General features: G+C 41.5%; 1 protein-coding gene across 4 annotated transcripts in view; it reads left to right on the top strand.

The window, feature by feature from the left end:
- DNAJB6 (DnaJ heat shock protein family (Hsp40) member B6) overlaps nt 1-11,917 on the top strand; it is a 99,002-nt gene extending 87,085 nt beyond the window's left edge. The window contains exons 9-11 of one of the 4 annotated variants that reach the window (XR_012157621.2): nt 1,366-1,566; nt 3,496-3,587; nt 10,245-10,334. Coding sequence is in view for 3 of the 4 variants with exons in the window: in XM_073334548.1 (XP_073190649.1) it covers nt 1,366-1,566; nt 10,245-10,327 (284 nt within the window). In the remaining variant the exon portion in view is untranslated. Of the gene's footprint in view, nt 1-1,365; nt 1,567-3,495; nt 3,588-9,878; nt 9,906-10,244 lie in introns of those variants that run through there. The other 3 variants (XM_073334548.1, XM_073334550.2, XM_073334551.2) reach the window with 3 other exon arrangements.
- The last annotated feature ends 5,435 nt before the right edge of the window (nt 11,918-17,352 follow it).

Here is a 17,352-nt window from a genome sequence, read left to right as displayed (position 1 = left end):
AGAAAACCATAATCGCATAATCCTTCCACCTGTAAGTATCCCAGCACTGTTTTAAAGCACACAAGAGTTGCTTAGGTAACTGGATAACAACTGACCCTGGATTACTGTTATTGCTTAATGCATACATAGTGCTTTTCTATCTTCAAAGTATTTTCCAGACATTAACTAATGCAACACACCCATCCCTATGCAGCTGATGCATGAAATAGTGTGGAAAAAACTTACAGAATGTGACATGCCAGTTTTGATGCATATAAAACGCCACATTTAATCAAATATTAAGTGATCAGGTAAAAAGTAGTAACTTTTTAATAAAAGTTAAACAAAAAAAGCTCCTTTGTCTCCTATTTACCTCCCTCTTTTCCTTCAGTATTTTTCCTAACTGTTGTTCGGGTCATCAGCTTTCTTTCCCATTATAGGTTTTAGCTTCTCTGTGCCTTTTTCCTTCTGTTCCTGTTTGAGGGTTTTTTCCTCCCTCAGTACTGTGTTCCTATCAGTGTTTTTACTGCTAATGTTGTTTTGATATGGTAGCTCCAGCAGAAGGGGCTGACTTCTCTGCTTTATTGTATTGATGTTGCCACAACTAGTGCAGCAAGGCAAATTCACTTGAACTCCCATAGTGGTATGACTTTTTCTTATGTATTTTCCTGAACTCTTCATTTTATTTCCATCATGTTTCTTCTCTTCTCAAGTGTGCGCATGCATGCTCTTTCCCCCTTTCTCTTCTATTTCCTCCCTCCTGCTGATGTTTCCTCCCACTTCTTTCTTCGGTTTCAGAGTCTCAGCTCTCCTTCCTTCCTTCCTGAGAGCCAAATTCACCCTCTTCTCATCCCTGGAGTCAGCCTAACTAGACTCTCTCCCTCTTGGCAGTAGACTTTGCTTCTCTCTGCTGCAGTGCTTACCCCTTCTGTGGAGGCCTCAATCAGAGCTGTAGTGGGATGGCTTTTTCAGCTGCAGCAGGGGAAACCAGGAAAAAGCCCTTGATCAGTACAGTGGGGCTCAGCTTGTGTGCTCTGCTGCTCGGGCTCAAGTATTTTGATTGTCCACCAGAATCTGACAGGGTGGGTCCACTGTAGTAAGATTCTGTGTGTGGAGGGGGGAAGGGGACATTCCCAGACTTTGTGCAGTAGCTCAGAGGACAGTAACATGGGCCGGTGGTAGAGAGTAATGTTATCCCTGTCTTTACCATGGAGAAACTGAGGCATGAAGAGTTTAAATGGCTTGCTCAAGGCAACAGACTGAGTCTGTCAATACCAGGGTGTAACTTAGTGTTCCTGACTTCCAGCCTGATTTCCAGTTGTTTCAGGTTAAGCTAAAGCCTTGATGTGCTTCCAGCTCATTTCTCTTGACTTGTCTGCTTTTCAGGTGTGGCAGATGAGGAAGCTCTTGCTGAGGAGTGCAGCCGTAGAGGACAACAGGCCCTACCTTTCCAGTCTACCAATATCCGCCTCCCGAAGTCCCACAAGCCTGCCACTTTACCCAAACATGCCTATCATAACGATGAGGTGGAAGAACAAGATAGAGCTCGGGTTACAAGCAGCTTGGAGACCCCTTTTTATACATCAGGTGTGCACATAAAGGTTAATGAGAAATGTATAGAAAATGACTCAGTTAGTCAAAAGAGAGAATCAAAAACCCAAGAAAGAAAGCATTGCTGTATACTGACTTAATGCTAGCTCCCCAGCGGGTAACGAATGCCAGCTTGTGGACTTTCATTCTGTACTAGCTGTGCCCCGCAATTCAGTCTAAATTCACAAATGTCCTGACTGTATAGGGCACATCCTCCAAAAGGGGTGAGTATGACCCTGTAGAAATAGCAAAAAGTAATGCTATCAAAAAATATCCATGCCTTTTGCCTTTAAAGACCAGGAAGTCCTTAACTAATCACAGTGTGCTTTCATATTTATTTAAATAAACTGCTTGGTTTTCCTTCCCCATATGAGAATAAGTCCAGACTTCAGCAACTGAGTATTGTTTCTGGAAGTAGGAATTCCTTGAGGCCTAAGTCTACAGTGCAGCTGGGAGCAAGTCTCCTGGCCCAGGTAGACTTGTACTAGCATGCTAAAAGTAGCAGTGTGACCATTGTGGCTCGGGCTCTCCAGCTCCCTGGGTCTAAGCTTGAGTGGCTAGCCTAAGTCTCCATCAGCACTGCAACATCCACACTGCTATTTTTAGTATGCTTTCATGAATGAAGCTAGCACAGGTCTGTCTACCCAGGCTGGGAGGCTGGCTCCCAGTTGTAGCATGGATATACCAAAGGTGCTTTGCATGGATTGTGCATCTTGATATCTAGTGCTGAGAACTGAGCAGCCTCCAAACGTAAATAAGGAAGCCCAACAATTGCCAGGGATACTTTTTGCCATAATTTTGACCATGTGATCCTGTCACCATCAGATTCTAGATCTGATTAGATCCCCCTGTATTCTTGCCTCCTGTAATATTTACGGCTACAATAAGTTTGGTAGCTAGGACACCAAAATCCATTTGACTACTTCAGTTTGTCTGAATAGCAAGTCCTTGGCCATGCATAGAACCTGGCCCTGCCGTCCTCGGCACAATATAAGACAAAACCCCGATTAAAATTAGCTGGAGATTTGCCTACCCAAGGTCAGCAGATTTTAGTTGCTGAAAAAGACCCTTCATTTTGGCCATGTTGAAGCAGGCCCACTGCCATAGCTTTCAACAAGAGTTTTGCCTTAAGGAGCAAATGAACTTGAATAGGGCCTAGTAGAAGAGGTGATGACTCCCTAAAAATACCCAAGACATTGGCGGAAATATTTCTATTTATGGATCCGATTTCCCTGCTCATCAACACTGATGGACCAAAAAACCTATCTTAAGTGCCTCCGCTCCTGCTGTGTCTCCACCTATGATCCTCTGCTTGTGACATTGTCTTGCATGCAGCCCAAGAGATGTCAAACACAGAATTACTTTAGATTGGGAAATCGGCAGAAATGAGTGAATGTTTGAGAAACCTCCTTTTCCTGATCCTGGCATCCTGTAGTCCCTGGGAGTTTTGCCTGCATAAGGACTGCAGAATCGGGCTTTTAACGTGTATATATGATGTAGCAAAAACTCTTCTAGGGATGAGTCTGAACCAAACCCTGGAGCTGAAGATCTGAAATGAATCTGGATTTGAATTGTGTGGCTGTCCCTGTGGCTGTGACTTCCCAAACCCTAGATCTGACCTTTGAGGGAATTCAGATTCCATTTCCTCTAACTGGAATGGGATTTGAACATTTTCTAAGCAGTATCCAAGTTTCTGACAAAACATTTGAATTTCCTTGTTGCAACCTTAACACCATTTACATAAAGTTTTTAGTTGCAAATCTCCTTACACCCCTATGTCCATTAGGCTGTAATTAAAGTTAGTCCCAAGTATATGTGCACACAGACCTAAACATGACTAATGTAACTATAGGTCACTGTCTGCTCTACAGAATCTTCTCATCTCTCATATAATCCCTTGCCACTTTTTTCATATTCATTCAACAGATGGAAGGACTTGGGGTGGGGGGGAATCCTGACTGATTAAAGTAAGTTTTTTGCCAGTGACTTCAGTGGGGTCAGGACTTCACTGTCATTCTGTAAGTATTTTACAGCTACTGCTTGTTCCCCTGGCAGACCATGATTGCCCAATAAGCTGTTTGTAGGTTTACATGATAGGATTCAAAGTTCCAAAAACACAAAAAACCTCCCACCCTTCTCCATTAAGACTTTTTGTAATTGAAGTTTAAGCCAAGAATGCATTTCTTACCGCTAGGTTATAAACCTCTGCATAATGAGCCTTTATGATAGGAAGTGGACTCTGTGTGCACCTGCTGCCCCTCACATCCTTGGTTATGCAGATGATCTCCACTCTGGCTGGGATCCCAGACATCACTGTGGCAGCTACATCAATTGCTCTCATGGAAAAATGTTAAGAAACTATCTAATGTACTATTGGCATCTTTTAGAGCTTGATCCAAAGCCCATTGAAGTCAATGAAAGTCTTACCATTGACATCAATCAGCTTTGAAATGAGGAGGAGAAGCTAGCACAATGTTGCCACCAGTGGGACACAGACCACAGTTTAAGAACCACTGCTGCAGCACAACGCCTGAGATAAGACTAAGGTAAAATAATTTAGTTAACTATTTTTGTTGAAGCCAAATAACTTCAAACAAGCTTCAAAAGTGAGATTAGATTTGTGGCCATTGTGCAAGATTGTTGCAAATTAAAAAAAAAAAAAATCCGTGATAAGTGTGGTTGGGAGAAATTAAGTGCGAGTTTCCCATTCAGTGGGACAATTTGTAACCCAAATTATGTTCTGTTTGTGTGAAAGGTGTTGGGATGGAACAAATCTGCACTCACATTTTTATCAGCTTCTTGTTGCCTTCTTATAGAAATGTGTTAACTCTCACATTACTAATGATTTTTAGTGGATAGATGGCTTAGCTGCCTTTTAGAATACAGAAATCCATGTTGAAACCACATTTACCTCACAAATATCAAATGAGCTTATTCTGGTTATAGAACTGTTTGAAGTCCAAATACTCTCCAGGTATATCAGAGTTTGAACTTTAAAAAGCTGAGTTGCCTAGTGAAGTGGTTTAAATGTTTTATTGTTAAAAATAGTGTGTAAATAATACATATAAATTAAAAGTTCTTAACTTATAAATTAATACTGCAAGGTTTGTGTTTTCCCTTTTGAGTGATAAAGTATCCTGTATTAACCTATATCTTAAACCCTAATCCATTCATTACTTAACACCCATTTTCATCTGCTGGCATTATTGAAAAGGAAACCATTTAAAAAACCTAGCTTAACTAATCTTGATCTAATTCTGGCATGGATTCCTCACGTGAGAAGTCAAGCTCCTAGAATTTACTGTATCCACAATGCAGTCTCTTTCTTTGCAAATATCATGAATTATGTTACTAAGTAGTAAAATCACCAAATAATGTTACCCCCAACTTATTACTCTCTAATTTACCAAGGTATTTCGATTCAGCTGTACAATGGATGGAAAAATGTTTGGCAAGCTGCATGAGCAGAGTTGCTGGAGGGGTTTTTTGGAGGGTGGGGGAGGGGAAGAAGGTGGGAATAGAGACCTAACCCCAGGAATCTTTGGAAGGCAGGGGTAGAGCTGAATGAATACTCCCTAACCGCTGCTAGACTGCATGTGATGTGGTAGCAGCTGCACTCCTCTGTGGGCAGAGAGTGGGAAAATTGGCCAGTGGATTTAGTCACTGGCTTGCTGCCTCCTGGCCTGGGCTCAAAGGGAGCTGTTTTCAGGCACTGCTCTCTTGTTTTCATGAGGGTGGCATCCCCTGCACAATTGTCCCCCATGGAGCGCTATGTTGAGTCCCTTGTGGGGGTAGGGCTTCCTAAGCTGCATAGCATTGCAAGCTTCTGCTTGCCCAGGGTGAGTTTAAAAAAAAAAAAAAAAAAAAAAATCTGAGTTTCTTCATTAGCAGTATCATCTTTGCAAAAGGCAGGCAAGTAGACTTTTTGTTCAGGTCATTACATTTTCATGGCAATTCTGCTAGGCTGACTATGAAAAATAGGTAACCCGTAGCTTGGTTAAGAATGTAAAGGGAAGGCCTAAATAGGTGGTTAAAGCTTTTTTGCTTAAAAGCCTGTTTAACTTAAGTGATGCTAAATTACTTCAAAGGATGAAGCTAGGTAAACTCAGCTTACAAATAAGGTGCAGCATTTGAGCAGTGAGGGTAGTGAACAATTGAAACAACTTACCGAGGGATAAAGTATATTCACTATCAGTTGAAGTCTTTGAATAAAGATTGTCTTCCTAAATAATACACTATAGCTCAACAAAGTTATTGGCTTGGTGCAAGAATTAGTGGGTGAAATTCTATGGCCTGTGTTATGTAGGGGGTTAAACACCCTCCTGGTGTTAAAATGTCTCTCTGAATCAAATCATACCTAAATTATTGTTTGTGGTATAACTTATTAGAGGTGAGGGCTTTAATGGCTCATAGGAAGGTGTGAACAAAATAAAGTAATGATAACCTTCAAATCACACCTTGTTAGCATTTGATGAGTTTGGACTTAATCAAATATATTTTAAAGCATAATAGAAAATATTTTCTTTTTATAGGCCAATCGCCTCTGCCCCTCACACAGTCATATGTCAGCCTAGGAAGCCCTATGTGCAGAACTGAGCCACTGCTGTTTCACTTCATGGGGAGATTTTGTGCAGAGGGATTCCACCCTCATGAGAGTCTGAGCAGTACTTAAATGTCTCTCTCTCTCTGGGACTAGAGGCAGTGAGCCAGTGACTGAATCCATTGGCTAACCTTCCCACCCTCTGCCCACACAGGAGAGCAGCTGCTACCATACTTCAAGCAGGCTGTAGCAGCAGCCAGGGAGCAATGCTGCCAACCTGGAGCTGAGGAAAGCGTGATTCACATCCATACCCTGCCTCCCCGAGATTCTCTGTGGTAAAGCCAAAGTAAAAAGATCAGGATGTGTTCTTTTCTGCTGACCACAATGGGTTGGGGGGCAGGAAGAGGTAAAGAAGCTGCTCTAGGGGATGCACTTTGTACTAGTTACAGGCAGTGAAACCAGCCTGCTGAGTGTATTGTTCCTTGTTGCTGGCTGCCAATCTACTTGGTATACTCTCCTCTCTGTGGGCTGAGGGGAGAGGGAATGGGGCTGCTCTCACCATCCCACAGTTCTGCTGTCTTAGCAGAGCAAAGGATTCAGCACCTCCTACTTTTGCCTCTTTTCCTCCTTCACCCCCCCCCCCCCACTTGATTCTATCAGGATGAAGAGGACCGTAGGGGAGCTGGGTAGTAGTGCTCTCTGCAGGGCACTAGTATATTTAGGTAAACACTCTGTCCATACATCACTCCTTGTTGCTTCTCAAGGGTGTGATGTGCTTTGAAGCCCTAGACTAAATACATCTATCTCATGCCTTCTAGAGATTCAGAAACATTGTGTGCTCTGAAGCCCACTTAAATGGAGGACCCAGAGCATTGGAAAGACTAAAGTAAGAGGCAGCCTTGGACGCAGTGAAGAGGCTGCCAGATTTATTGATCCCTGATGGGAATGGGGGGGGGGCGGTGTTTGAAGTCAGAAAGCTTCAGTTTTACTTCAGTAGGTTTTAAGGATAAAACTGCTTTCACAGTCTTTTGAAGTCTTCCATTAGGTGGAAGCTTTGTGGAGAAGTGGGTACAGGTGGGGCATGAAGTAGAAAGGACAGGTGAGGAGATAGTGGCATGTAACCAAGGTTTCAGGTTCTAGAAATGGGTCACAGTTTGATGGTTACATTGGCTGGACTGCTTCACCTGGCTCTGTTTGTCAGTTGACAAAAGCAAGAAAGCACCAAGTTAGTGGCTGCCATCTGTCTTTAAATAGGCTTTGGGAAGCTCTGACAAACCACCTTTACAGCCTCTCTATCCATGTGTAATCTCTGTGTTGCAATACCTAACCTTTAGAAAAGTACCATGGTCACTTCGGGATGTGAGAATTTTATCTCTCCTCTCTTCCCCCTTGTTCCCCCACAAAACAAACTATTTGACTGAAGAGAGACTGTAAAAACCCTGAGCCAATTTCACCAAATCTTGATTGTGTGACTTCTCATCTTGTTGGCTACTGACTGTCTCTGACTCTCCAGAGACAAATATTTTTCAAATTAATCAAATATTAACTAATGAAGCAGCAGTGTCGTCATTTCACCACGATTTGTAATCTGCCTGCCTGCTGTTAAATTCTGCTGCTTGGTCATTCAAATAACTTCATTTTCCATTGACTTTGGGGGTAATCTTGCATCCCATTGAAGATTACTAGATACACTTCAGTTGAGAAGGTCAGTGGGACTCTTTTTGTATAAGAGTTAAAGGGCTGAGCACCTTGTCTCATTAGGAGTTACTCTGCCTGTTTGGGGAAGATTCTCTGCGGTGCAAATGACCATAGCACCACTATCCGTGGAGCGACGTGGATTTATCCCAGCAGAGACTCTGGCCCACTTTGACGGGGGGAGAAGGACTTCATCACAGAAGCTTAGAAATGGAGAAGACCCATTAGTCCTGTCTTTCCAGGAATGGTCCTTATTGTAGTGTTTTGGCGGTTTAGTTTTAAATGTCACTGTTTCCCGTGAGAGATCATTCCAGAGACTAGTCAGAGATCTTGCTGTCAGTCTCAATTCCTTAGTACCCATCTATTCTAACATTTAGTGCTAGTTTTGGTCAATTATTTACGTAATGAAGCATATTGTATCCATATACAACAAGTTAACTTATATTGGATTGTCTGCATCCTGGTTAAGAGATATAGGGTTCCTTCCTATGTTTTTGAATGAGGATTTTTTTCTAAAAGCCATGTAGAATCAGTGTCGCCTGTATGTAAAAGCCCCTTCAGAATTACTGACCTTCTTTTGTGAAGGGAAAATGAGAATAAGGATGTAAATCATTAGGTTGTAATGGTTCTTTCAGAATATCATTGCTAACATAGTCATTAAACTGACTAGTTTGGAGTGGCTAATTATGCTATTGATTTTGCTTTTCTCACTAAAAGGGGAAATCTTGTGAATTCAGCCCATTGCTAACTGATTCTTTTTTATAGGAGATTCTTCGCCTGACCACCTTATTCTGCACTGTCTTCTCTCCTCTATTCTAAGAGGGCTGCTAGTGCCCTTCTGAGATAAGATCCCTCTGGTCTGTTGCATTCAGCTATAAGGCAACTCAAGGAGTTTTTACAATTGTAGGTCAAGTGCAGTTGGTGAAGGGGCTTGATTTTCAGAGTGAACTACTTTAATACATGAAGCAAAGTGTTGTTGATGGTGCTTCATTCTTAGTAGTAAGCACATGTTCAATAACCTGTGTCTAGTGGCAACATCTGTGGACATCAAGGTGGTATGGTGCGTTTGAATAGGGAAAGCTTAGTCAGTGTCTCCACAAGTTCCACTCAGAACACTGCTGTTTTTTCTCATCCTTTACATAGCAAAACTGGTTTCCTCTTTAACTTGCCCAGGCTAATAGCACATGGCAGAATATTAAATAAGGAGCACAGTTTCTTAAATCCTATGGTTACTAAGCATATATTATGAAATAATGCTGCTGTACACAGTGTAGGAGCTGAAATAATAGCCAAGGAACAAATTCACCATTGGCATAAATGGGTTCAACTCCAGCAAATTCAAAAGCTGTCTGCTGGTTCCTGAAGTGAATTTGGCCCAAAAGAATACCGTATCGTTCTGCTGACTTAAAGTTGGAAACTTTCCCTTAAGTACTGCAGTTGAGAGGTGGGCGAAACTCCCATTGATTTAAAGAGGCATTTTACTTTTAAGAGGACTTAAGGATAGAGCCCACAAGAGAGATTGTAAAGCACAATGGTTAATACTTACTTACTTAGCTCTTACTTCTGGTTTTCACATCTCCCTTAAATGCATGGGATAGTGTGACCGTGACAGTTCTAGGGGTAGGCAAGCAGGACAGTCATCCCAGGCACTAACTTCTAGGCGGTGCTGTACTGCTTCGCCTTTTTGCTCCACTCTGGCTGCCCTCTTTTTCTTGGCTGGTGGAAGTGGGGCCAAAAGATTTTCCACCCTGGCTGATACAATGGCTAGGGCCACTCTTGCAGTGTGATCACATGGCCTGATGGAGAAATCAGGGAAAAAGCATATTAGGTGCTGCAAAAACAAAGACTTCATTTGCATATGCTCCTCTGAAGTGGAGCTAGATAGTTACTTGAGTTTATAAGTAGCTTAGTCCTGATATCTAATCCTTGTTCTCTTGCACAAGGCATACAATATAAATCCACCTAGTTTAGCTGATGAAGCATGCACAGACTGATGTTCGGCATACACAGTGGGCTCCAGTAAATGTTAACATATAGCAAATCGTTCTTACTCAAGATTATTTTCTATCCTTAGAATGAGGAAGACAGTGCAAGTACTATGGTAAGTTCAAATGCTGTGAATAGGCAATAGCACTGTCTGCATATACTCTAGGTTTATTTATTTTTGTGTCCATTTTGTAAGTTCTTTATTTTTGAGGCTCTTCCTGAATGGCTTTGAAGTTTTTTGATTGTTTTTACATCTTTCCAAACTTCAAAGATACCTAAGCTTTTTTTTTCCAGCTTTGTATTAGACTTAGTGAAACTGGTAACTAAAGAAACAAACCAAATTAGACCAAGTCTTCTTGAAAGAATATCTAAACCATTCAGAGAATGTGTACATTTATAAAGGAAAAGTCAATTGAATATTATGAACTGTGTTTTACAAGCCATATCTCCTCAGGACACAAAGAAGGCAGCAAGAGGAGGAAGCAGAAGCAGAGAGAGGAACAGAAGAAGAAGAAGCCAACCAAAGGGAATCACTAAAATGGACTCCTCCGATATTCAATACCTTTACAATGATACCATATGTTGTTGTTACATTTGAGCACACTTTTTTGTGTATATTTTATTTTGATTGTATACACTCTTAGTAAGGAAGAGGACTTGTGTTTAAAACTAAAATTGCACTGTATTACCCTTTAGCAGCACAGAGTGGCTTTTTTGCCAGTCAGACTGGGGACTTCAAAGTAGGCTGATCTTGGTTAGAGGTGCATTGTGTTTGAAACTTGGAAAATCTTGCAGAATCACTTACTTCTTCCTTCCCGGCAACTAGATCTACTGTAGTCTTGTGTTTTCCTCTAGGATATAAGGGGTTGTAACAATGTCTCTTTAGGTCTACTCCTTCTGGTATCCTCAGGCCTGTTAACATATCTGAGTTAAACCTTGATCCTATTCCTATTGAAATCAATAGAAGCTTTCCCATTGACTTCGGTGAGAGTAGGACTAAGCCTTTAGAAACTAGTTTTAAGAAACAATCTAGTAATAAGTATGTAAACTTCATAATTGCATTTTACATTAACTTTTTTCTAACCTAGGCAGAAAAAATTATTTCTGTTATGATGATTTAAATATGCTGTCACATTTATGTTGCATTTTGAAGTTACATCTGGTGATTTAAGAAAGCCAGTGTGATTCTGGTCTCCTGTAAATATTCATACTGATTCATTATGCATGGTAGACTCCTGGTGAGTCACTGAGTGAAATCATTCCTTGTATTTTTCATCATTTTCAATTTCTACAAAGTCTCTCCAGACAAATTATCTAAATGTTAATTTACTTTAAATTTACCCTTGATTTCTGCAGAGTGATTTCAGATCCTGAACACGTTTTCAGGTTCCATATGATTCTAGCAAGTAATTCTTTGCAGAAATATATATCTAGAATGTCAGTCACACATGAGGAAAGTATATTTTACATCAGTTATATGGCAGGACTAAACTTTTAAGTTTGGAAACATTTTCCTCACTTTAAAAGAAATATTTGGAGTCTGGCAAGATTGCTTCCTTGCTTCCCATAATTGTTCCATGTGCATGTCACACTGCTTCTCCTAACCTTTTAACTGAGCACTAAGTAGAATCTTTCTATTGTCTTAACTACTTTCCTGCATGTTCCTTGCCAGTGGGTTGCCTTTTCTCTCTAACCTATGAATACTAGTTATCGGACATGTTTTCATTTTGTTCTTTTGTCTCTGCTCTTTTTGCTTTTATGTTGGTGATGTAACTGACTTAAACCTGGCACTGTTGGAAACCCAAATTTCCTGGAGAAATTCACTCACCTTGGTATTTACAAAATGTAGCAATGCACACGATGTAAAGAAGATGCTAAAGAGAAGTAAAATCTGCTGTTCTAGAATGACTGTTAAAATATGAGAAATCTTGGTAATCTACAATATTTGGATGGTTTAGCATATGATGCTTGCATTAGGAAAATGTAACCATATGCAGATTGTTAGGGTACTTAAATTAGGTTTATCTGAAATTTAAGATTGAGAACAGTTTTTGTTTGTCACTTAAGTACCACATAATTGTTTTGTGCGGTGTTACTAATATTTAAAAATAAAGACAATTCTCTTTATTCTTTGTCATTTTTAACTATAAAAAATAGTTGTGTTCTGACATCAGTTTGCTATACCTGTATTAAGCATCGGGTACTAAAGAAAATGAAGGCTATACATTCACAAGACGTTCAAGTACCCACAAGGATTGGTTTTTTAGCAAAGATTAACAGTATACCGTATATTTGTACATGCTACAGTGGGAACACAGTGTTAATTCTAGTTTTAGAGAGTATCATTTCCAAAGAGATTCCCTACACTTAAAATAGTTAATACTGCTAAAACTAGAAATATTGCAGAGTTCATTCTGATGGAAATGCACCTGCTGTAAGCATGGCATTCATATTAACACCACATGATTACTTTGAATTCAGCTATTCTGTGGGATTTTGAAGATTGTTCCATTTGGGGATTTTTTTTGTTTTTGGAAAAATTGCCCCACAACACACTTTGAGATTCTTTCAAATGGTGAGTACTAATGGCTTACACGTGTATGTTACAGTAACAGAAGGGTGACAAGAAGAGGTAACAATAGTTACTGCATCATTATTTAAGAAAAGTTTTCATGAGTATTTTCAAATGCTGGCTGCAGGATGGGTGGGTTGGTGGGGGTGTATGAGAGAGAGAGAGAAATTTCTTAAGAAGTTGCATGGCACGTGTGATATTCCCCTCTGGTGTTATCTGGACCGGTGATCTTCTAGGCCACTCCAATCCTTGACTCTGGGAGCCAGTCTTACCCTGCTCTGCTTTGAGAACCCCCACTCCTGGGCTGTTCATGCAAAGCCTCTGGCATGTAAGCTGCTCCCAGCTAGTTGCAAGCGAATGACACTAGCCAATATCTCCGGTCCCAGACACAATCCTAGGCACCTCCATCTTGCAGTGTCCAGTTATGCCCGCTGGATGCTGCAACCTTATGAGTTCGTCAATTTAACAAAGAAATTGACATGTACCAGGCTTTCTCCCAAGGGGGAGTCTCTGACTCGCTTCAAACCAAACACACTGCTTCAGGTAGAATAAACTGATTTATTGACTATAAAGATAGATTTTAAGTCAAAGCATAACAAGTCAGAGTGGTTACCAAAAGAAAATATAAGTACGCAGTCTAAACTCTCAACCCCATTAGACTGGGCAGCAACTAGATAAAGGAGTTTTTCTCACCCCACTGGATATTGCAGTCCTTAATATACAGGTTTGTTCCTTAAACCTAGGCCAATCTCCTGTGTTGGAGTCTTGTATTCTTCTCAGTGTCTTGGTTGCTTGCAGCATAGGTGGGGGAAGGAAAAGGGCCCAGTATGTGTCCACTCTGTCTTTTATTCCCTCAGTCCATGTGCTTGTAGGACTAGGACACAAGTCCAGGCATGTCTGGAGGGCATTGCTGAGTCTCTCCAAGCAAGGTTGAGCAATTCCTCTGGTGTGGCCTCATGCAGGTGAGCCATTGCCAGTTTACAGCATGCTTTAGTGACAACCATAAAATACAATTCTCTAACTTCATGTGCATTAATGATACACACACATGGATAGAGAATGACTTTCAGCAGATCGTAACCTTTCCCTTGATACCTTACAAGGCATGCTTTATATGTAAGATCACGTTTATATGTAAATGAGGAATATGGGGACTACAGCACGCTCCCCCGAGGTACAGAGCGTGTCAGCATGCCCTTGGTGGTTAGCTGTAAAACTGAAAGGACTGAGCTCTTGCCTATGCTTCAGCATAAATGTAGGCTCAAGTGCAGGAAAGGGGAGTGCATTTAAGTGCAAAGTAGAAAAGACTTGCTGCATCCCACAGCCCTTCCTAAACCTGGGGAGGGGTTTTCTTGCCTAGTGCTGGGCCACTGGGATTCCATGACTCCAGCCAACAATACACCCTCTGCTTCAAGGGCTGCTTGATGTTCGGTCAGTTGGGAGATTGGGCAGCACTTGATCTTAGCAGAACGGTCTCAGCAAATGTTTCTGCTACAGGGCAGGGGCATATTTCCCAAATTAACTTCCAGTGTTGGGTGATCGGTGTTGCTGCCTTCAGCTGTGCGTTCACTTGTTTGAATTGGCTGAGTGTTGTGAAGACTCATTACAGTGACTCAAATAAGTCAGTTTTATTTGGTCACCATGGAAGCCCCTACCGAGGCTCCCCTCCTTGCTTCCCTTTTGCAGGAAGAGTTTGTGACCTTTCTGTGGATTCGGAATGTACTGTGTGTTTCTAAAGATGCCACTTTCACATTTTTCTTATGGAAAAGGCTATTGTTGGAGAAGTCAGACACCTAAAGACATGCAACATATATCCCCTACCTGTAACGTAAAATGAAGATTGATCTACATTGCCTTTTTCCAAACTATTTCTTAAATTCATAACTGCTGTGACCCACCTGCCCTCCACCATGGATTTCAGGATACCTACCGCCCGATTCGAGCATGCATTTGGTCTCTGAGTCTGAGACTTGGTTAATTATTACATTTAATGCCCGGTGTTTTTCTCCCTGGCATGTTTCTACATCTCTAATTGCACTTTAATTCTCCAGTCTGATCCTCCTGAATCTGAGAAATAGATAATCTAAATGAGTATGATAGCTGCATTTCAGATCTTGGTTCCTATCATTTGATACACAATCCTCTGCAGGCAGTCTTAATCTTTTATCACATTGCTTTGTGCACAATTTAGTTTTACTTCCCATGTTTTCCTCTATATTGACTCTTTTCCCTTCTCTTTGACTCTTGCATTGGGGCAGAAAACAGAACAAACTAATAATGGCACTTTACAGTTTCCAAACAGGGTGTTGTGGGGATTAGGTAAATTGAATTATCCCCCTTTTCTGACAGATGAGTTAAACAGTTTTAAGTGATTTCTCAAGGCCATCCATGAGTCAATGTGGGAGCTCCACTCATGGCTCTTACTGGAATTCTCAGGCCACTAATCATGCTGCCTGTCAGTCTAGTTTTAGGAGTCACTGGGTAAGGAAAGGAAGCTGCCTTCACATTTCTAGATTTGGCTGCTTAAATTGGGCACCTCAGTCCCCAGCAGGGGCACAAGAGTAGGTACCTAGGTCTGAAACTGCAGCAAATTCAATTGTCCTGTGTGAGCTTAGTTCAGTTTCTCATTCTTCTTCTAACCCCTTTTCTATGAGAAATCTTTAACTTTTTAATGTCAGATTTGTAAGGTATCCCGTTGGTCATCAGTGACTTTAGCACCCTCTCCTCATTTAATATTACATCCTGAAACAATATTGAGATGAGCCAACTGCCCCCATTCCTCTCAGGGGAGCAGTGTTGACTCTGAAACCTAATCGCAAACATGTCCCTGTCCACGTTAATTATTTAACTGATCATCGTTTAAGAAGAAACTTCTTCCAGATGTGCTTATCCTGAACTGTCTCCCATACCTCTGTTGCTGCCAACAGCTTCAGCTGTCTCCATCCAACTGCCAAAACTTCTTGCTTCCCCTGTGCCAATTTCTACACTAGGACTGTGCAACTATGAAAATCTTTGCCATGTGCAAAGCTGAAAATGCTTTATTTAAAAGTATCCAAAATGACATGGACTATTGTATTGCATATATTCATCTTCCTATTTAATTCAGAAAACTGCAATAGTTTTAACTTTAAATGAGGATGCAGAATGTCTAGCCAGCCACAGTGGAGTACAAGGGAGTGGGGGTGTGGGGCCTCTTGCTGCATAGTTTAGGTCCCATGAAGTACATGGGACTTTGTGACATTTGATGGGAACAACCTGCCCTCTGTCTTGTACTCTCAAACAAGACATAGATCCTGGCTTTAGCAGCCCCTGATGAGTCACAAGTTTATCAGCTGTTTTTTGGGGTTCAATATATATTTGACATGTGCTGTACACCGACCTGAAGCATAGCTCTGCCTAGATAACATTTCTCTGATCCTTTGTTTCCTTCAGTAGAAACTCATATGTATTTTGCTAAAGAACCATGACAGAGTTCCCTTCCCAGACCTGAAGAGGAGCTCTGGATAAGCTCAAAAGCTCGTCTTTCTCACCAGCAGAAACTGGTCCAATAAAAGATATTACCTCGCCTACTTTGTCTCTACTAAAGAACATGCTCTTTATCCTTTGAAAGCAGCTGCACTCTATACTAAAGTTCTATATAACAAGAAGCAGAAATGGGCTGGATGTGGCTGTCGGGTGTGCACACTAATGTGAGTAACCTGCAGTAAAGGTGGGTTGGTTGGAACCTTTTGCATTGTCAGGGTGTTTGCTGCCCATGTCTCCAATGACAAACGGGCAGTTAGAGGCACTGAACCATGCCCCGCTGTTGTAAGCTGGGTATTGCCCCCGTGTAGGCTATTTATGTAGTGTTTCCAATGCTGTAGTTGGAATTTGAGCACAGGACCTAATAACAGCACTGACTAACAAATGCTCCACACCAATTAGAGACGGGAAGTGGAGAATGGTGTATCTAACTGGAACTACAGGGGCTCCAGGGAATTTAAGAAAGCAGACTGAAATTGTAGCATTGGCTAACGCCTCAACTCTTACAAATACTCCATGGGACTCCGTCATAACCACAAATGATCAGGAGCTTTGATTTTTCACATCTCGTACAAAAGCTGATACCCTCATTACACAATTTGCACTTCCCCCATTCCTCAAAAACACTATGTTGGGTATTCCTTCACTGCTGACTCGGAGCACCACCTACTGATTTATGAACATCACCTCCTGCAGCATCTAAAGGCTCCTTAAATGTCTCACATGTGGTATTGGCCAAGTATCTCCTTGCTCAGCTTGAGTGCTGACAGTCACAGCACAAGGCATACAAAGTAAATATTCTTTAATAGGTAATGTGAAAAATGCCAGCCTGGTTGATCCTAGGAAATAAAGGGTTATGACTATGAGAACTACCTCTGGGACTGTCAGGTGCTAATAATCCTTGGAAAGGTTACTTGTTCCTCCTTTTGGAATGTCCATTTATGCAGCTGTCTCATCAGATAGGCAATACTTGGAATGCTAACTAGCAAGCATTGCTATTGCTTCCTGAATTTCTGTTGAGCTATGGGTACAGAAATGACAGTAGTGCTGCCACTTCCAAGGAACATTAGGCCAATTTAGTAGCCTTTTTATCCAGCCTACATTGGTAGTTGTTAACTGAAGTGATCTGGCCATGCCATTCCCCTGTGTTTGTTGGCTATTGCCCCACTGGATTTCAGGGCTGCCTGCTTCACCTGGCAGCCCCCCTGGAGAGGCTGAAGGAGAAGTGGCCAGACTACAGACCTAGTTTCCTAGAAAAGCAAGGGTCTGTGGGGAAGATATGGAAAGCAGGGGGAAGGGCCAAGAGACTGAGCTTAATTTCCACTCCTGAATTGCGGAAGTATTTGTCTATTTGGCATCCAGATCCAAAAGCCAAAGGTGATTCCAAGAGCTGCAGTTTTCAGAAGGTGTTTCAGTCTGAAGTTCTGCTTCTGATCCATCTCTAGTTTAAATATAGTTTTGCCTAGCA

The sequence above is a fragment of the Lepidochelys kempii genome, chromosome 2 (assembly GCF_965140285.1).
Source record: "Lepidochelys kempii isolate rLepKem1 chromosome 2, rLepKem1.hap1, whole genome shotgun sequence".
In the NCBI taxonomy this organism is placed as follows: domain Eukaryota; kingdom Metazoa; phylum Chordata; order Testudines; family Cheloniidae; genus Lepidochelys; species Lepidochelys kempii.
Note: the sequence above shows the minus strand (reverse complement) of the source record. Positions and strands in the feature narration are given on the sequence as shown.